We start from the raw sequence: 22630 nt of genomic DNA on the forward strand, positions 1-22630 counted from the left end.
TATTCAAGGAAGTTTTACATTTTACTGCTCCCACATAAAAATAAATCCCTCCCTATTGAAAGGAAGCAGCCTGTCTGGAGATCCATATTTTCTCTACATTATTTCTGTTACTGACAGAGAACTCCTAACTCTGCAAGGGGGAAAGTGTGTGCCAGTTATTTTTACATTCTTTATTTCTTTTGTGAAACGCATAAGCCACACTGGATTCAAGGAAGCAATATGAGAATATAATTAACACAGTATTACCTTTTAAAAATAGTTTTTCAACAGGAGCAGCATGATTGTTAATTATTATGAATAAGGTTGATTTTCCTCTGTACATGCAAATTTTATAGAAATGCATTTTTGTGTGGGCATTTTGATCACTCAAATCATTCAATCAAAAGCACTGGGATTGAGTTGGGCGAGGCTTGACATCGCAACAACACGACTTGCAATCTTGGGTCTCCAGGATTGCTGTCTATATCTCTGTTTCTGGACGGTCCTTTTGGACCGAAACTGTTCTGAAGGAACAGTGATAAAGAAGAGCATGTCCTGCTGATCTTAGGGGCATCACAAAGCCCCTGATTGATCCAGGAGAAAGCTCTTTTTGCCAGCTACAAGAAAAGCAACCAAAATGGCTGCCAAAGGTTGGGACAAGCCTCTGAAATAGAAACTGTGCAGGAGTGTGTGTCGAATTGGTGAGAAAATTTTTTATTATTAGAGAAGGGAAAACCCAAAAGAATTGGAATTTAAAATAAAAATGAAGATAGAAGAAAACAAGCGGCGAATCAACTCTGGTTTAAGACTAGCGTCTTATCTTTTCTACTTTATTTGTTTTCTATGGATGGACTCTTTACAAATGCCTCTTACTTTTAAACTGGACTGGTCTCTTTTCCTTCCTTCTTCCTCTATACTTTCTCCATTTTTTTGTATTCGTGTATTAAAAGATTCTTCTCTTGTAAGGCTGGGACACAGCGTAATTTTTACAGGTTTTTTTTTTTCCTTTTGGACAGAGAGGCAGAAACAGATGGAAAAGAGATAACACTGCCATCTAGTGGATAGAGGCTTGGCAATATCTGATAAAGCTATAAGCTTTCTTTACTGAAAGGGTCAGTGGAAAACATTTTGTTGATACAGGTATTCCTTGGAAGGAAAGAGAAAGCTTTGATTTGAAAAACTCCACTGAATTTGTTTGACCTAAAAACTCTCATATGTTTTGGCAGTGTTTATAACCTAGAAAATGGCACAATGTGAAGAAGAAAAGGCACTAACTTTGCAAAGAATTTTCTTAGAAATTCAAAAAGTTTTAATAATTACAGAAAGAATTGAAAAGAGATTTGAAATTATAGATCAAAATACAAAAAGTATGGGGACAGTGATGAAGTTTGAGGACAGAGCTGAAAAAAATAACAGATACATATGAAAGTGATAAGAATATTGTTGACACAGCAAACTGAGAGTGGAGGGAAATGACAGGTGTGAAATACAGTGTCAGGTTTGCTTCACTTAATAATCAAGAAAGAAACCACTCAACTCTATTTTGCAGAATTAAGAGTACTTTTACTGGTTATAAGTAAATAGAAGCTAAGCAAAGCTGGATCTGAGCAAAAGTGCACACAAGCATAGATATCAATACATGACCCAATTCCCTCCTCTTGGTAACCCTAGCCCATAGTCCAATCCAATATCTCCACAGTTGTCATATGGGAGACATCTTCAAAAATCATCATCAGGTTGGTATGCCGGACAGTTGGCCTTGGCAGGAAACTCCTCGTCCTACCACATGCACAGTAGATGGTGAGAACAACTCCCAATTAACAGTGTTCCTGTACAGAATATTTCCCACACCCAAATACCATGCCTCCCCTCCCCATTTCAATGGCAGCCGAAAAGCAAGCAGCAAAACAGAGGCTGACATACGGAAAGGAGAAATTGATGAACCGGATCTTCATTTCAGATATCAGAAAATAGATGAAGAAAGGAGAGAAAAATTGGCAGAAATAATGAGAGTAATCTTGGCAAAAGCACTAATGATAACAAAAGTGAAGCTGATAAACAGAGCAGATAAAGGGTTTCAAACTTTTATAATGAACAACAAGTTCTTAAGAGAAGTCCACATAAGACTTTTCAAGAAAACATTTAGAATACAGACTTCACAAATGGCAAGAGATATTGGACTACACTATCTCTGGAAGGATACAAGATGATGAAATCAAATGTCACAATAAAGTTTAGTTAAATGTAGTTAAATTTTGAGTGCTATGTACAACGTAATAATAGCTATAGTTAAATAAATAATAATGATAACAAAGCATTTATATATACTGGATTGATAATATGAAATTTTATACAATACTGTAAGTGAGGATATGGAGATGATGTTGAAAAGCCTTTTTATAAAAGTTAAACAATTTTATATAGAATATAATATAAAGATGCAATATCACTGGATGATCTCAGGGGTAATATAACAAAATGTCATAATATAAATTTACGTTAAATTTAATATGCTTTAAGTTGAAAGGATTTAATACTAGCTAGGCTTAATGGATGTTTAATAATTATATCAATTTGTATACAAGTATATTAGATTGATGATACTAATAATGGGGGGAAACATGGAATTGAAAACTATTAGAGAATGTTATCAATGCTAAAATGATTGAATGATTTAGAATAGGATGAAGCATAATAACAATGTATACAAAGATATCTTGATTGTCAATATGTGAATTTTGGTAAAATTCAAGTGAGGACCATGGAAAGGACACAGAAAGACTTTGTAACCAATTGACACACTGTGTGTAATTGAAGAGGCTTTTATGTTATATGTGTTGTGTGTTTGTGTTTGTCTGAAAAAAATTTTTTATTAAAAAAAAGCACTGGGATTAAGGCAAAACCTAAATTTGGTTTCATTTTGTTTATACTAAAGATTAATAGAAATTATTTGTAGGTAATATAATTGCACATGCCTCCCTAAAATCTTGGACACACATTCATAAGACTTCCAAATCTTGATTCCAAACCATCATTTCAACCCGATAGATGAGTGAAATTATTAAATACAAGACTGGTATTTAGGATGATTATATTACCTACATTTAATTTCTATTAATCTTTAATATAAATAAAATTAAACCAAATTTAGGCTTTGCATTAATCCCAGTGCTTTTGGTGATTGAATGATTTGAGTGATGCCTTATTTTCAGAAGTGGTGAAGTTTTGATGTGCAAAGAATGAATGACAACTGTTTTGGTTTTCGTTTTGGCTTTCAAAGTTGAAAATTCTGCCTGTTCAAGCAAGTGCTTAGGAATATAAGAAATCACACAGTTAGATAACCACAGCTACCTTGAATGCTAAGTGGAGTTTCTTTGCCAAGCTAGTGGACTTAAAATGAGTAGGAGTCAAAGTTATAAATCAAATTCAAATTTATATATATTGAAGTTGCTGAACCATACAGATACATGATCCATCTCGCTGGCAAGACTGACTAGAAACACAGGCTAAGCAAAGACACATAGGATCACTTGTACATGGACAGCAATATTAATCTTCATCAAGGAATATTTAATGAAATGCAGCCTTTTCTTTTGCTTCCCTCAGTTGTTTTTAATGGACTTTTTAGTTTTTATATTTTTTTTTAAAATGTCTGCATGTTGCACTGATTTTTATGTGGAGATGAGTTTATTGGAACTTGCTTCACTTACACATGTGAGACAATTTGTACCTCTGTAATTAGAAAGCACTTATTATTATTCAAAATGTGATCATAAAACCAAAGTTCATATTTAATTTTTTTAAAAGAGTTGACTTTACACAGAGTGAAAATCTTTTGAAATAGCCACACAACAGTAACCAAGTATTTCTTGTCTTAAGTCTAATTTTATTTTACATAGAACACTATCATGTGAAAACAAGGGAACGTAATCATTCCTCAGCATTTGGTGAACAAACTGGGCCTATTAGTTTTAATACTTCTTTGTGTAACAATGCTCAAAGCATTGTTAGAGACCCCTCACACCCACTTCACGGTCTGTTTCTGTTGCTTCCCCCTGGGTAAGAGAAGTAAGGCAGCTGAGAAGATTTTAGGAAGCTTGCTTCCTGTCATTCAGGATAACACTTATTAAGTGCTATGTGCTTAGAGCTCAAAGCATTGTTAGAGACCCTACACACCTACTTCAAGGTCTGTTTTTGTTGCTCCCCTCTGGGAGGAGGTTTCTATAATAGCTTTGTTCCTTATGCCATCTGTCTTGTAAAGTCGCAGGATTCTTTTTCTTCGATACACACACAAACACACACACACACTCATAGTAGACTGTGATGTTTCTCTGTGTCATATATGCATGCATGGGTGAGTATATATGCATAATGGCTATTTTTTTAGCTAAATGCAACGAAATTTCATTTTAACGTGTGCTGATTCATGTACATTCAAAGTGACAATAACATTTTTATTCTATTGTATTTGAGATCAGCAGTGTTGCAGATTTAGCTTGATGTTCTCCTACATGTTTTATTTTGTTTTTTTGGCTTGGTGATGTGAGCTGAAGATGCCCTAGCTTTGATTGGCTTAAGCAAAGATTGAAAGAACTCCACCCAGACCCATGACTGCCAGTTTCTTGTCATACTATGGCTAAATGTGTAATTTTAGAAATTGGCCTTGGAACAGATAGCCCTAAATATTGTTTAGTATACATTTTTTGGCTAGGTCAAATTATAGTGTTTACTGTGAAGATGCATAACCAGAAGAACATAATTGTGCAAAAACACCCCAAGTCTATGCCTTTTGATGTTTAGTTTCACACACCAATAAAAAACAACAACCAGAAGGAGTGCCTTGAAATGGAATTCAATCATTGCATTTGTATAGTTCATTACTACCACTGGCGGCATTTTATTTTCAAGTTGCAGCAGCCACAGTGGCATTGTTGAATTCATTGGATAAGAGCAGATAGTCTTCAGCTTAACAACAACAACAATTGGGGCCAGAATATTTGTGGCTCAGCCATGCAGTCAAGGGACTCACTTAAGCCGAAGACTATCTGCTCTTATCAAATGAATTTTACGCCTTTGTTTGCCACAGTTGTTAAGCAAATCACTGCAGTTAAGGCAGGGACGTGCAGTCACTAGAGACAAGTGAGGCGGAGCCTCACCAGTCTCCTCAGGAAAAAGAAAGAAATTTAAATATATATTTTTAAATAATTAAAGCCAAGATAGTTGCTACCAGATTCCAGCTCACAGTGGCTTGGTGTCTGCTTAGTGTTAACCAAAGCAGGAGGCGAGAGAACTCGGGGCCTCTTTTCCATAAGGAATTTTTTGCCTTCTAAAAGTTAATAAAGAGTTAAAAGGCAAAGAAGTTCAGATGGAAAAGAGGCACTAATTCTCCGGCAGGGCGGTGGTGGCGGCAGCGGCTACTTTAAGTGCTCCCTTGTCTCACAGCCGGGGCCGCTCCAGGCCGCCGGCCGCTGACACGTGCTCCTGCAAGAGCCTCTGGGCAGCGCCGGGAGGCCGCAGAGAAGCTTCGCTCCGTTTTTCACTCAGCCTTCCCCCAGAGGCGATCCGGGACTTCCAGCGGCGGAGCTTGGAGCAGCAGCGGACGCAGGCCGGGACAGCGGGGGGGCAGCGGGGCACTTTGCATCGCGGGAGCCACCAAGCGCCTTTGCTGCAGACCCGGGCGCTTGGTTGCTCCCGCAATGCAAATTCCCCCCCCGCCAAGGCCGACCGCTGCCCTGCTGAGCCTCACCAAGTATCAACCTCACCACACGTCACTGAGTTAAGGGAACCATGCAGTTGTGAAGAGAATCCAGACTGACTTTGCTGCAAGGAGCCAAGTTGGAAGGTCACAAATGTTCATCACATGACCCTGGGACATTGCGACCATTGTAAATGCATGGCACTTTCCAAGTGCCTAAATTTTGATCATGTGACTCAGGTGAAATCCAGCAGGTTCTGGATAACCGGTAGCAGAACTTTTGAGTAGTTTGGAGAACCGGAAAATGCCACCTCTGGCTGGCCCCAGAGTGGGGTGGGAATAAAGATTTTGCAGTATCCTTCCCCTGCCATGCCCACCAAGCCACACCACACTCACCAAGCCACACCCACAGAACCGGTAGTAATAAAATTTGAATTTCACCACTGATATGACTGTGGGGATGCTGCAGTGGTTGTAAGTGTGAAGACAAGTTGAAAGTCACTTTTTAAGGGCGGCTGTAATGGTCACTAACAAATGGTTTTGTTGACTGAATAAAATATCTGCAAAAATGTCATTTCATTGTATTAAATAGCAGAGTTAACATTAAATGGAAATGGATTGTGTCTGATAGTGGAAGTTTCAATAACATCTGTATATTCGATAGTAGCTTAAATACCTTAATGAAAGGGCAGATATTCTAAAAAGAGACTAACATACCATGATTTCTAGATGATACAATATGGCTTTGTAGAAATACAAAGAGTCCAAGGGATCGGTAACCCTATAGATGTTAGACTAATTTCCATCAACCCCAACTAGCAAATCTGAGAGTGATTTCTTCATTGAAAAAAAATTATAAATTGCATTATGTATGTATGTATGTATGTATGTATGTATGTATGTATGTATGTATGTATATATATACAAATATATACATGTATATAACATTATTACCTGCAATGATGATCGGTATTTTAATAGTCTTACATCATTGAATAGTCTTACATCATTGAATATACATCACACTTAATAGCAAGAAATTTCAACTCAATGGATATATGTGAAAAGGTAAATGTCATTGATTCTTCTTGATACTTTATACTTTACAGCAATGATGGCGAACCTTTTTGGCACTAAGTGTCCCAAACTGGAAGGCTGGGCATGCGTGCACACCCCAGTACCGTAAACCTGAAGACCAGCTGGCCAGTGCGCAGATGGTATTTGCGCATGCCGGAGTGCTGGAAAACCAAAGACCAGGCGCTTCGGCACGTGCGAAAACCAGCTGGCAGGCACGCATGCATGTGCCAGAAACCAAAAGACCAGCTGGCAACAGTGCACGTGCTCACAGAGAGGGCTCTGCGTGCCACCTCTGGCACACGTGCTATAGGTTTGCCATCAGAGCTTTACAGTTACAAACATAGCAATTATTATCTCCACTCTCCTGAATTGCTTATCGTGGTTCTCTTCTTCCCATAAACAAACCTTTCTAATCAATAAATCCCCATATCATTGATTCATTTTTATCCATTTTCAGCAAAAAAAAAGTCCATAGCAATAACACTTAGACTTCTATACCACTTTACAATGCTTTCACAGGCGTCTCTAAGCAGTTGACAGAGTCAGCCAATTGCCCCCAACAATCTGGGTCCTTATTTTACCCACCCCAGAAGGATGGAACGCTGAATCAACCTTCAGCTTGGTGAGATTCAGTCTGCCAAATTGCAGGCAGCCGGCAGTTATCAGAAGTAGCTTGCAGTACTGCATTCTAATCAGTGCTCCACTGCACCATAAAAAGTTTCTAGTCTTTTATAAAAGTAGTTGCCGTTCCCTCCTTGATCAAACAAATCAATTTACCAATTTCTGCAAACTCGGCCACCTTCTCAATCCATTCCTCCATTATGGCATTTCTGTAGTCTTCCGTCTTTGTGCTTACAATAGCCTTCTATAATTATCATATATAAAACAATTGTCCATGAGCCTTTTCTATAGTGGTGTTTTGCTTTCTAAGTAAATTTTCATCTATGGAATTGGAAATATAGAAACATATTATATTGTTATGTAGAAGAATAGCTGTTTTCTAACTTAACTATTGGACCACATCTGCACCAATAATGATGGTTTTTTCAGACTAGCACCATATTTCCTGAATGTGATTTTTTTTTCTATCTATTGCTACTAAATGATTTAGTCTTTTTTCTTTTTATAGCAATTCCAAATGCTTACTGTTGTGAAGTTACGCCAATAGGGATTACAGAAATATTCAAGCTGTTGTATAACTTTTAAAAGCAGTTTCTAAAGTACCAAGCTGAAAGAGATAGAGGAAGATAGATTTAACTTTAAATGGGGGTCTTAACAGAAGAAGAATCAATTTAACCAACTATGACATTCCATTTGTTTTCTTAAGTTTCAACCTTCTTTACTTGGGACAATTTTGTTTTGTAATAGTTCCCTGAGCAATCATCTTAATATGTACAGTTTTCTAAATTTATGATACTTTGAGTCGGTATCCTACACTGATCCTTTTGTTTGATACTAGTCTTATGAAAACATGCTTGACAGTACAAGCACTGATTATTCATTTAAATATTGCAGTGGTTCAGGGACGTGCAGTCACTAGAGGCAGGGGAGGCATGGCCTCACCAGTCATGAGGAAAAGGAAAGAATTTTAAAGATTTTTTTAAAAATAATTAAAGCCAAGGTAGTTGCTGCCAGATTCCAAGTCACAGTGACTTGGAGTCTGCTTAGTGTTAACTATAGGAGGAGGCGAGAGAACTATGGGCCTCCTGTGCATAAGCAATTTTTCGCCTTTTAAGAGTTAAGCAAGGGTTAAAAAGCGAAAAATTTCATATGCAAAGGAGGCACGTGTTCTCTCGCCTCCTGTCGAGGGCATTTTTAGAGGCTTTTTAGAGTTCTCTGGGAGCAACTAGCTCAGTCTGATTCAGAGCTCTGGCCTTTCATGAGGGCAGGCAAAAGCAGAGTTGAAATCCTCTCTGAAACAGCTGGAAAAGGTCCGTGTGTGGGGAAGGGGGAGGAATTCAAAAAGTTTGATTGCATGCAGAACCACGTTGCCTTTTCAAACACACACACACACACACAGCTGGATAAAATTATATAAGCCCAGCTTCACTGATTACAAGTTTGAAAAGGCAACGTGATATACCTGCAATCAAAGGCTCCAATCAGAAGGCAGCAGGGGAAGTGGGGGGGGGGGGTATGGCAGAGCTGTTTTCAAGCCTTTGGAAAATATATCCAATCCAACTTCTGTGTTTGTGTTTGTGTGAGAGTGAGTGAGTGAGTGAGAGAGGGATCCAACTTCTCTGTGTGCATGTGTCTGTTTGAAGGAGGGGGAGGGAGAAGAAAAAGAATGGGAAAATTTATTTTGCAAGGGGGAAAAATGCTGTTGCTTTAAATCAGAATTGAACATGCCTGGCTGTGGAATTCTGGGACTTGAAGTCCACAAGTCTAAAAAAATTGCTGCCTCACCAGCCATAAAGCTCACCGCACGTCACTGCAGTGGTTACTTTCATTTAGGAAAATAATATTCTATATAATCCAAAGCTACCATCTATCAGGAGAAAAAAAAGAAAATCAATTTCAAGATATTTCAAGCTATACTTGATCTGTCATCTAGATGGCAAAAAACAGGAGGAGTAGCTTTTCAATCCCTACCTCCCTCATATAGCCTCCAGCCTTTAATTTGGAACTCGGTTTTGCTATAGATTTCTCCTACCTATCAGCTTAGTTTAGTACTGTTGTCACAATGAAGGACTGACTATATAGCATCTCGTATTGCAGTGCCAAAAGCTCAAGAACAATTATCATTTATCTGTGTGATTAAGAAGGCACACTCTTCTAAGCTTTTTACAGTTCAACGTACATACATCCTTTTTAAAAGCCAAACACAGCTATTGCATGCTATGATTTCTGTAGCTGATAAACTACAAACATATTTTTCCCTGCAATTGCTTTAGGATTGCCATAGTAAAGCTTGCTAGGAAAGCATGAGTTGCTGAATGTCAGCATGTAACATGGGATAACAATACGACGATCTTTTCATGATATCACATCCAGTTACTTTACTTTCAGGCACATATCTTAAAATTGGCCATGTACATATCTTGAAATTGACTGTAGCATTGTGTCAGCCCACTATTAATGTCAGGGGATATTTAATCAGAAAACCGATACGCAGAACTGTTTCTTTGATGGCTATGCATACAACACAGTGTGAGATGCAACATTATGCAAGCAAATGTTTACTAGCACTAGAGAGAAACTCATTGTGACTATCTGACTTCTCAAGTGTTGAGGGAAACTGTTTTTAATCATGAAAATATGCAATGCATTGACCCATTGGAATTCAGTCATTTGCTCTAGATAAGAGCTAAAACAAGGGCAGCAAAAAAAAAATCAAATACCTGGAGCAATAAAACTATTTATTAAAAATTGTAGTTGAAAGTCAACGTTATGACTGCTGCAAAACGTCGTGTAAGATTCCAGTAACACTTACAAATGAAACAACCCAGGTCCTGTTCGATCATTGTTTCAAAGATATTTACTTAGGTAAAGGGAGAAACAGATTGACCAAGGCAAAAAAAAAGCAGTGGGAGCAAGAACAGCTTCCAACTTCTTGTTGGATTTCTCCATTCAGTTTCCTTGTGGGAATCATTGGAAATCTCCACCTCCCTTTCTTTCCTTCCTAGCAAGCTGGTAAGTAGCTGCTCCTGGGTAAGGAAAGGGAGTGTGGGATTGTGAGGCTGGGTGAGGAACTATCACGGAACAGTAAAAATGAAAACCAGGTGACTCCAGCAGTAGCCTAGCAGCGCAGAGGCAGCTAGTTGCACTGAAACAGCAACAACTTTCCCAGGTTTCGTTCCTTCAGGAGCCATGGCCCCCAGATTTTGGATGCATTTTGTAAGGTAGCCCATGTGAGGTGCCTCGGTTCAAAAACGGTTGCCCTATGTTGTACCATTTCACCCAGTTAAAGGCCAGGAGAAGAGTTTTAGTAGTATATAGATACTTAGCTAGAGATCCAAGATTGGATCCAAGTCAGGACAGAACTGCTAAAAGCCTCAAGCTGTAAAAGCTATAAAAGATCCACCCTTCTTTATCTTTACTTACTGATTTCTCCAAGATAGTTGGAGCTTTAATAGGTAGGTTGGAGAATGTGCTATAGCAGTGATGGCGAACGTTGCGCTTATGTGTGTGCGCTCGTTGGGGCCGTGCTCCGGAAAAGCTGAACTTTCGGGTGCCCAATGATCATCTGGCTGGCATGCATGCACATGCTGGTTTTCGGCATTGCCATACGGACAAAGGGATCGTGCTCCAGAAAAGCTAAACTTCTGGCTTCTGGCACACATGTGCACCTACAATCAGCTGGCCAGTGCACATGTACACACTGGATTTTGGCATTGCCACAGACACAAAAGACAGCTGATCATAACTCACACATGCAAGCCAGAAATCCGGAAGACAAACAGGCAAAGCTGCGTGTGCCAGACGACATAGCTGTGTGTGCCACTTTGGGCACGCATGCCATAGGTTCGCCATCAATGTGCTACAGGATCGCTTTCTTTATAGAAGAGCCTGACATTTACTTAATGGGTTCAGTAGGGTTCCTTCATTTACATGATAGGTACAAGGCAGAGGTCCAGTCCAGAAAGCCTGAAGATTCTGATGCCTTTGTAGTGTTACAGTTTAGGGACATTGTATTCTTGAAAAGTGAGTATAACGATAACAACCATTAGATGACATTACAAAAACTATTGTAACTTTTGTACTTGTAATTTGTTCATCTAATTACAAGTTTATCCACCTGTTTCTGAAAAGTGATAAAAAATACCATGTTAAGATGGCAGACCACAAATAATGGATGGAAACTATGCAAGGAGAGAAGCAACCTGGAATTAAGGAGAAACTTCCTAACAGTGAGGACAATTAATCAGTGGAACAGCTTGCCTCCAGAAGTTGTAGCTGCTTTATCACTGGAGGCTTTTAAGAAGAGACTGGACAGGCATTTGCCTTAAATGGTATAGGGTCTCCTGCTTGAGTAGGGGGTTGGACTAGAACCCCTCCAAGTTCTCTTCCAGCTCTATTCTGATTGGCTGTATGTAAGCCACTAAATATTCTCCACATTAACTCCTTGGTGAATTATCTCTAGATCTAAATTTTGACTTAAATATTTAATTCCATTATTTTTTTATTTTGACATTTTCAAGTTTTCATACGTGAAAAAGGTCAATATTAAAATGGTGGCTTTATCTCTCTCCCTCTCTCTCTCTCTCTCCCTCCCTCCCTCCCTCCCTCTCTCTCTCTCTCTTAAACTATTGCCCCATTTTTAAAGTTTTATATCACTTCAGTAGGAACTTATTGTGGGACTTGACTACAGAGATTCATGCCTTCTGAGGGAACGGATACCTTTTTCAGTTTTATTCATTGTTAAAGATTTCCCCAAATATGGAGTGGGTGATTCAGTGTGTGCATTAGCAAATAGTAGGCAGCAATTTATTTTTAGGCGGGATTGACGAAATCAGTATGTGCTTTGGCAGTATGTATGAGGATTATCAAAAGCAACATAGTTTATTATCATCACGTTTCATGGACATCCATGAATGGGAGCTGCAAAATTTGCATTTCTGATAATTGCTTGAAGAGCATAAAAATGAGTCCATTCTTGTACACCGTTCAGCCAAGAGGCTTTTTCATGATTGATTTTTTTCCCCTGCACAATAGTAGTCATTTTTAGAATGGCGGCACCTTTAACGGGATCATTTAAACATCTAAACAATAAAGATTTTTTAAAAAGTTTCTGTCCAGTTTTTTTAAGCAAGGTTAAAAATCTATGCTCCCTCACCCCACAAAATTGTTGCCATGAGACAAGCAGGGCGGCCTTGGAAAGCTTTCTTTCTTTTTTTACTATTTTGGACAGCCTGCAAATTGACGGAAATGCTTGTGAAACGTGAATAATTTCTGAGCTGAATGCAAAGGTGCATGCTTCACAAGAGACATAGTGGTGATAATGGTAGCAATAGTCTCACCAGAGTCTTCTTGAGTCCTTAGGGTTTTTTTTTTCCTGCACAAGAAATGTTTTATATGGCCTATTTCTTCTGTCATTGCATTCCTGTCCCCATTGTGTAAAGTGATGCAGAGCTATCCTGCAGAATTGATTCTCTGTATCTGGGTGGTAGGTCTCTAGACTGCAGGTTAGATGGTGCCACTAATCTTTGGAGCCTCCTATTCTACCCCAAAGGCATGGTATGTAGGAGATGATTGAAAGAGCGTTTTATCTCCAAGTAGAAGGAGATATTCATGTAGAGTAAGGAGAGGGGTAGCTTTCTTCACAAAGGTTCTTTCTCTCTGAAAGCACACAAAGCAGTTACAGGGGAAAACGCAGACGATGGATGGTAATAATTCCTGCTGGCTTCCTGCACAAAACTGCACCTTGAGGACTGCAAGAAGGTTGTATTTCCTGCACCCTGAATTCATGGTGTCTGATCTTACCTACAGTATCCTCTCTGCATGCTTTTTGCAGTGCTGGATTTCTCAGCACCCCTCCATGTTGCAACCCCCCCCCCAAAAAAAAAACCCTGCTAATATCATAGTATTTAGGAAAGCAGAGAAGTACCGTATTTTTCGGAGTATAAGACGCTCCTAAGTATAAGACGCACCTAGCTTTTGAGGAGGAAAACAGGGGGGGGGGAATCTGCCTCTGCCTCCCAGCAATTTTCCTCCTTGCAACAAACAGAAAACAGTACTGACGATATACACTATGGTGTTACATTTCAGACTATACTTGTACATATGCTGTTAAAAATTGATGTGGCTTTCTGGAAGTATAGTTATTCTCTGCTATTTAAAAGGAGATAACATAGCACTGGGCCTCTTCAGATCAAGCATTTATTTTAAAAAGCTTCATTTTGTTAAGTTGTCTAGAACAATAATAAAGCAGTCTTTTAAAAAATAGTTATTGACTTACCTCCTTGCAGCAAACAGCAAATAGCTTCTGCCTCCCAGCAATTTGCCTCCTGCAGCAAAAGCAAGTTTCACTTTCAAGTTCAGCATGGGCCTCCCAATCATCAGCTGTTTCTGGCTGCAGGGATTGCCATAGCCTATTGCTGCCTCCGCAAGCCCCATTTTTCCCCATTTGTTGCAAGGAGGTAAATTGCTGGGAGGCAGAGGCCAAAGGGGGGGGGTTTACATTCAGTGTATAAGACACACCCAAATGTTCTCCCTCTTTTAAGGGGGGGAGGTGCGTCTTATACACCAAAAAAATTGTGTCTCTAATCTTTGTCTCTCTCTTGTTTTATCTTCCGCTCCCTAAAGGTTTCATTTTGGTTTTCCCTCTTTCTCTCAACAATGCTGGAGTAAAAGCATTTTGTATACATGTTTCCAAATTTCATTAGTACAGACGTGATGTTTTAAAGTGTGAAAAACTAAGCTATGTAATGAAATGATTCAGTGTATCAATATGGGTGAATATCACAAATTCTCCAGTATTGTATTGGTTGGCAGATCCCTTTGGGTTTGTTCCTCTGGTGCCTCCTAATATCTCTCAACCGATGACAATAACTGCTGACTTCTTTGGGCTTCAAAGCTAAGCAAGCACTAGAGGCACAAAACTATTCCCATAAGTGCTTTTCAGTTTCCATATTGTACTACCCTTTCTAATAATTAAAAATAATTTCCTTGGATTTCAGCTCCCAGCTAGCAAGCATCCTCTTGTGTCTAATTCAGCTTCAGATCCTGCCCGTTCTTGGCTAGAAAGGATATACAGAATCTCTTCCCGTTACTTGATCATGGATAATGAAGCTGCTATCCTATGAAAAGGCTTTAGTCTCCTATTAGCCAAGTACCTTTCTGTCTGTTTGGATGACCAAAGGAACAAGTTAAGGAACAAATGCCAGAGAGTCTGGTATTGAATCTGAAGTGATTCAGTGTTTAGATTTTGATGCTCATCTGCCTCTCCCCGCCCTCCACCATCTATCTCCTATCGATAGAAAATATTTTCACCTATAGTTGTTAGTGAAGTAGAGCTTCAGTCCTTCCATCCAGCATTATCAATGCTGATAGACTGGATACGTTTTTTTTTTTCTTTTTACGACCCTGTAATTCCTTGATTCGGGGTGGAGTCAGGGCAACTGAATGGAGCTGAGCATTTACTGGCCAGAACCCTTCCTGACGCCTACATGGAATTCTCAGCTGATATTTTCTCTTTGCACCCTGATCTGTCACTGCCTCTCAACCTTACGAATGGGAGGCGAGCATCTTCATTTCTACGTCACCACTCTGCTTGATGATGGATACGGTTATAATTTAGCAAAATCCTGAGGACCCTTTTGGTCTGTAAAAAAGGAAAACCGGTTAAAGTCCTAGTGTCAGGCTTGGTACCTGAACAGTATTCGGGGGGGGGGGGGAGACGGCAACTTTACTTTGATTCTCCACTATTCAAAGTGGCTTTCAAGAACGTTACAACTCAAGCTAATTTTTTTCTTTGACAGTATTTTTTTACTTTATTTATTTCATCAAGCATGAATTAGATAACAGATATAAGTATAAACATGATTATGAATACATGAAATGAAAACAAATACAAGGGAATATTAAGACAGGAATGATAGGGACATTAATGCGCTTATGCACGCCCCTTACAGATCTCTTAGGAATGAGGTGAGGTCAATAGCAGACAGTCTAAGATTAAAGTTTTGGGGTTTTGCGGGAGAAACCACATTGTCAGGTAGTGCATTCCAGGCATTGACCACTCTGGTGCTGAAGTCGTATTTTCTGCAATCAGGTCTGGAACAGTTTACTATAAGTTTATATCTATTGTGTGCTCCTGTGTTGTTGTGGTTGAAGCTGAAGTATTCATTGACAGTTGGACATTGTAGCAGATTTTTGGAAATAAAGCTAGTAGCATTCACTACAATTCTAGAAGTTTAGCTCTTTTTGTAGGTATTTTTGTTGTCTTACTAAAATTTGCAGTTTAAGCTGAAGACACAAGGTAAATATGTAACAGATAATATTTACTATATAGGAATAAGATGTTTATTTCCTTAAGTGTACCATTGTGGATTTGTGGATGAGCTAAACTTCATTTAATCAGTTGTTTATTGGCTGGACACATATTATCATTAAACAGTGATTGGTTCAATAAGAAGGCCATAAAACCTGTCTCACTAATTTCTGAAGAAGTATCAGATTGGGTAAGTAAAGCCCATTTAGGTGTGCAATTGGCTATTATAAAATAGCTTAAATAGTAAAGGTAAAGGTTCCCCTCGCACATATGTGCTAGTCGTTCCTGACTCTAGGGGGAAGGGGGTGTTCATCTCTGTTTCAAAGCCAAAGAGCCAGCACTGTCCGAAGATGTCTTTGTGGTCATGTGGCCTGACTAAATGCCAAAGGTGCACGGAACGCTGTTACTTTCCCACCAAAGGTGGTTCCTATTTTTCTACTTACATTTTTACATGCTTTCAAACTGCTAGGTTGGCAGAAACTGGGACAAGTAACGGGAGCTCACTCCGTTACGCGATGCTAGGGGTTCAAACCGCCAAACTGTCAACCTTTCTGATCGACAAGCTCAGTGTCATAGCCACTGAGCCACCACGTCCCACTTAAATTAAGCTTAAATAGTTGCATATAAAATTCCAGGGGATGAGGAAAGATTTGAAGGTCTGATTAACTTCTTTGAGGAGTTAGAAGGGATTGCAGCCTTTTTCAAACTATGTAGACTTGATAACATTTTTTTTAAAAGAGATTATTCTATTGCAGTCATCTTGCCTGATCTTTAATGGCATGAGCGCATCTTTTCAGAAATTAGATTTGCTATTCCATTAAATAACACAAAGAGCCTTTCATTCTTTGTTTACTGGGTATAACTCTGTAATGTTTCTTATTAAGCCACCAAAATGTGTAGTCAAATGTGTTCTTAAGCATTTTAAAAAATAGAAACATTCAAAACAGTTCGAATATTAATTTTTAATTTCATTTTGCCCCTTATGTCTTTTTCTATCTTTGTTCCTTAGAAGAGTGCATTTAATTTTATCTATTTATCAGTTTGTCTTTTGCCACTAGGAAAAATAGGTGATGCAGACTTTTATATTTTTAAGACAATGTGTCTTAGGTCCATTAGCCCAGAATGGATTGCCTTGATTCAGTTTCTTCTTTGTTTTTTAGCTGGACAGCTAGCCGGCAACTCTTCCGTAGAGATGTATCGTCAAGTGCTGTTGTCTGGCTGCCGCTGTGTTGAGCTGGACTGCTGGAAAGGCCGAACTGCTGAAGAGGAGCCGGTCATTACCCATGGATTCACCATGACAACGGAAATATCCTTTAAGGTACATTTGAGAATAGCCCTGTAAAAATATAATTGCAAAATAGAATATTTATGCATATGTATATATGCAGGTGTAAGATGTATACAGGTCAGTATAGAATGTCTCCAGAAAAACAAATAATGCCTATCTTAAAAATTCAATTCAGTAGAGAAAGGTTTAAAAAAAAGCACGAATTTAAATTATCTGGCCCTTTCTTAAGCGGCTGTGTGACTCCAGGACAAATGGACTTCAAAATGTAGATAGTGACTGTATTCACACACTTATGCACTCCAAAGCATTTTTTCCAAATTATTTCTGAAATGTTGCCCAGCCAAATGTGCATTGCTTAGCTTTTATAGTAATGAAATTGTATAGAACGTTGCAGAAAATGACAGGAAGACAAAGGAATGATTATCTTAATTGTATTCTATATTCTCAATATTTTGCTCCATTAAACTTAACATTAAGGAATGATTATCTGTATGAGATGCTAACTAACTCATTGTTTTCTGAGTAAGACCAGTTAATCTCAGTCTTGTATTCATTTGGATACATAAATGAATAAAACAATTACTTTGCAAGTAGTGAAAGGAACTTTTACAGATCATCTGGCAGAACTTTAATGGTAAATTTTAATATCTTTGGGGACTAGATTAAGAAGTGAAGAAATCCTGTATTTCTGTTGAGAAAATTGCATGGATGCATCCATGAAGCCACCAGGCATCTAACTCAACTCCAAGGATTTTAAGTCTATCTTTGTTAAACAAAGCATTTTTATATCATACTCAGTTTTCTACATGCATGTAGAATAGCTTATGTCTCTATACTTGCAAATAACTATAAATTAATCCACATGTTGATCATGTTAACTTTTTTTATAATTAATGCATGATTCTTACAATGCAATAAAAGTTTCCCTTTCACACACTTCCAGTTGACATAAAATGCATGTAGACAGAACATTACAGCATAAAGTATTGCTAGGCACGAATCTCATGAATTCTCTGTTTTATTGCATAGGGTGCCCCAGATCATCTTGGAGAGGGATAGAGCCCAAAGTGGGGGAAAAAGGAAATCATTGCCCAATATTGGATAGGATAATAAATAGGAGTTTGAGGCTACTGTAGAATGCCAATTAAGTAACTAGTAGTAGTGATACAAACAGGAGTAGCTATTTCAGCTGAAATATTTCATTAATAAACTATTTACAAAACTTGTTTGGCTTCAGCATTTTTAAGGAGGCGAAAAACAATACTTTCAATCCAGAAAAAACATGGTCCAATTTAATAACAGGAATAGAATTCTCACAAATGGATAATACGTGAATATATAGGCAAACGTGGACTATTTAGGCTAGTTTTGAAACAGATCCTGATCCCTCTGGGCTTTTTAAAGGTTTTATCCAGCCTGGCACTTTTCCAGATAGCAGAATAGTTATTTAAAAGTTATTTAACTAACGGAGATACAATGAGCATCACAGTTGTCTATATCGGCAGATGTGATACTGAGGTCATTCACATGCATGTTATCTTTCTGTGTATGTTAAAAAGCACATTTATTTAGGGGTATGAGGAAACTGAAACATGTATTCTGGTATTGGGAGTACACTAAAATAAGTTTGATTTCACATCAGAAACAAATTAGCTACTGGTAAGTTAATAATTTAATGGGCAGATTTCAAGTACTCTTGGTGTGTTTTGCATAAGATACAACTTTTCTTTCCCTATGTCAGTCTTTGCAGGAAGTATCCTGGTATCATGACTCACTCATGTTAACTGAAGCTAGATGTTATTAAAAAGCAAAGCACAGAAGAAAATAGTTTAATCTTTAGTTTTTTCTAATGTTAAAACAATGAGATAGAGGCAATTACAGGAAAACATATGGCTAATTATCTCATAATGTATATTATCACTGCTTGTCAGACTTCCTGTGTTGTAATTTCAGTTTATCTTCTTTCCTTCAGTTGAATTTTTACATATACACAGTTTGTGTGTGTGTGTGTGTGTGTTATCGTTAATATTGAACCTGTCCAAAAACCAAAATTGCTTTTTCAGACATAATCTCTCTCTCCCTCCCTCCCTCTCTCCTTCACTCACTCCCTCCCCCCTCTCTCTCACACACACATGTCTATGAATGCAATTCATGAGATGATTTAACTTGCAGATTTTACATAGCAATGGTTTGTGAAATTTTGATTGGTAACAGAAAATATATTTTGAATGTAGATTCTCTGCAGACAATGCCTCAGAATTCAGGACATTTTGTTTTGCAATCCCCTTTACCCCTTTAATGGCTATCTGTAATTCTTTGCTTTTTTCCTTCGGCACAATTTGTAACTGTCTATAAAAATGTGCCCTTCTCTCCATTCTTTTCTGCTCTGTACCAATAACTAATGATTTCATGTCATCATCACCCATTCCTATTTACTTGGGATAATAATGGTGTATCTTGTGGATGTTATTTGTTATTATTTCTGCTGAATAGAACTAGGAGCCTCCTAGATCATGTAATAGGCCATACACTGTAATTTGATCAAATAATATATATATTTTACTTTGAGTGATGGATTTACTTTTGAAAAATATATAGACAAACCTTTCGATCCTGTATATGTGTGTGTGTGTGTGTGTGTGTGTGTGTGTATGTGTATGCATATATATATATATATATGTGTGTGTGTGTGTGTGTGTGTGTGTTTTATATTTGGGCTGATAAATAAATAAAGGGAGACTAGTATAGATCTATTTCAAGCTATTTATTTATCAGCACAAATATAACAAATGTAACAAAAAGGCAACAGTAAAAAATATTGGGTTTCTGTCTGGATGGTCTCTTGTGACGAGCCGAAGGACAGAGAATGGAAGTAGTGATCTTCCTCCCATATTTGGGCATACCAGGGACTTTAAATATATATATTTAAAACACACACACACACACACACACACACACACACACACACACATATATATATCTATATATCTGTATCCTGTCACTATTTAATAAACAAGTGCCAGGATTTCACCATCTAATATGCTTCTTTGTTGTGGATAATATTTCCTTGCTTATAAGTACTTATTGTGTACTACTTGTCTTCTCTTTCAAAGTTTTATTATTTCTAATATCTCTGGATTCTTAATTATTTTCAGTGCTGCTTCAATTATTTTTTCATAAGATCATAATGTTTCTCTTTAGGGAAACTACATGAGTACCCCTGCGTAATTCTAATAAAGATAAATTTGCTAGCCTTTTAAAAACCTTGATAAAATTAAATATGCCCAATACTCTTCCTTACTATTACTCCTAGGAGGATATTACTCCTCCTCAGGGATAATGAAGTGCAGTATTGTGCAAAAGTGTTAAGCAGTTGTGCAAAACTGCTATAAATTAAGAATGCTTTCAGAAATAGAAGTGTTGATAGTTTATTTTTATCAATTAACCGAAGGGGATGTTAATGAACAGAAGAGAAATCCAAATCAAATTGATATTTGGTGTGAGCACCCTTTGCCTTCAAAACAGTGTCAGTTCTTACACTTGCACAGAGTCAGGGGTTTTGTAGGATTAGAGTCAGGTGTGTGATTAATCAATTATACCAAGCAGGTGCTAATGATCATCAATTGCATCTGAAATTTGAAACACAGTCATTAACCGAAACAGAAACAGCTGTGTAGGAAGCTTAAAAGTAGGTGAGGAACAGCCAAACTCTGCTACTGAAGTGAGGTTGTAGAAGATAGTTTCAAGACACAGGTCATACACCATGCCAAAACTGAGCAGAGAGACAAGACAAAAGGTAGGTATACTGCATCAGCAAGGTCTCTCCCAGGCAAAGATTTCAAAGCAGACTGGGATTTCAAGATGTACTGTTCAAGCTCTTTTGAATAAGCCCAAAGAAATGGGCAGCACTGAAGACCATAGATGCAGTGGTCAACCAAAGGAAATTTGATACAGCAAATGAAACACACATACTGGAAGGTTTCAGATTCGGGTTTTCCCAGATGTGCCAACATGACATCTCTAATAAAGTGAAACTTTGAGGAAACTCAACCCTAGGAGTTGTCTTTCATTGGGGGTGTTTCTTGGAATCCTGACAGTTTACTTCCCTTTGACTTCAGAAGATGTCCAGCGCTATTAGCACAAAACTGACAGAAACCAGTGGTACCCAGGTACATCCATCTACTGTCCGAAGAAGTCTGGCTAGAAATAGTCTCCATGGAAGAATTGCACCCAAAAAGCCATATCTCAGATGTGGAAATAAGGCTAAGAAACTCAACTATATAGAGGAACTGGGATGCAGAAAAATAGCAGCAGGTGCTCTGGACTTTTGCGTCAAAATTTGAAACATGTATCTGTAGCAGGAGACAGTTTGTTTGCCGAAGGGCGTGAGACCAGTACAATAATAATGAGTGTTAAGTGAATCACTGCAACTGATAAGTTAGTAAGCCGGTTGCTAAGTGAATCTGGCTTCCCCATTGACTTTGCTTGTCAGAGGATTGCAGAAGGGGGTCACATGACCTTGGGACGCAGCAACGGTCATAAGAACGAACCAATTGTCAAGCATTTGAATTTTGATTCATGGGAATGCTGCTCTCATGCACTCACACAGTGTCACAGAAACCTTTGCCTGCCACACACTCACGGCAACAGTCTTTCTCTCTCTCTCTCTCTCTCTCTCTCTCTCTCTCTCTCTCTCTCTCTCTCTCTCTCTCTCTCTCTCTCCTTCTCTCCCCCTCTCTCCCTCCCCCCCTCCCTCCCTCCCTCCCCATCCCTCCTGCTTGTGAGCTGCCCAGGATTTGGAAATTCTAGGCAATTTTATCATTGACTTTGCTTGTGGGAAGCCAGAAGGAAGTCACAAGTTGTAGCCATATGAAGTTATTCCTTAACTACCTGGGAATTTCACTTAGCCATAGTAGCATGAATTGCAGGGATTGCTGCTGCTAAATTCAGTTCCACAACAACATGCTTTACCACATCTCTTAGCAATGGAAATGCCAGTCTCAATTACCTTTGTTAAACAAGAAATCCCAATAGAGTTATGAGGAATGACACTGGATAAACATGATTTAAATCAGATATTATTGGTAAGGCTGAGATTATGTAGCATCCGCCTATATACCTAAATTATGCAGATGACTCATGTAAACTATACGGAAGCTTCCTATTATAAACCTGGATCACATAAAGCATATCAATTTTTCTCAGGGAGAAAATTACCTTTAGGAGCAGCAGGAAGGACAGTCCTTATTACATAAAAGAATAGTTCTTGCAATCCCTGTGGTGTATTATTGGATATGAATCCTGTGTGAGTGGTAGGCTTTAAAAAATCACTTGTGCACACATTTTTAGAACAATTAATCAGCATTCTTGACAGACAATTAGAACAGCATTGCTAGTGATCTGAAGGAAGTGATTTGTCCATCATTATAATAGATGTATCATCTGAGCCAGTCATCAACTTCCACACATAAGATAAAAAACCTTGATGCACAGACTAGACACACATTTAAATATGAGGCAGCCTCAATCAAGAAAACATAATTGGCATTACCTGTTTAAATAATTCTGTGCTAAATCATAAGTCCCACGTTAATTACCGTAACCAATTTCAACATCTGAAGAAGTAATGATTTGCTCCTAACTTTTATATTACTGTCTC

At 38.3% G+C, this 22630-nt stretch overlaps 1 protein-coding gene across 1 annotated transcript in view; it reads left to right on the forward strand.

Annotated features, from left to right (window-relative positions):
- Nucleotides 1–22630, forward strand: part of PLCB1 (phospholipase C beta 1) — a 199665-nt gene that overhangs the window by 53160 nt on the left and 123875 nt on the right. The window contains exon 8 of the mRNA XM_032213013.1: nt 16844–17001. Within this exon, the coding sequence (XP_032068904.1) occupies nt 16844–17001 (158 nt within the window). The remainder of the gene's footprint in view (nt 1–16843; nt 17002–22630) is intronic.

The sequence above is a fragment of the Thamnophis elegans genome, chromosome 3, assembly GCF_009769535.1.
Source record: "Thamnophis elegans isolate rThaEle1 chromosome 3, rThaEle1.pri, whole genome shotgun sequence".
Lineage (NCBI taxonomy): Eukaryota > Metazoa > Chordata > Lepidosauria > Squamata > Colubridae > Thamnophis > Thamnophis elegans.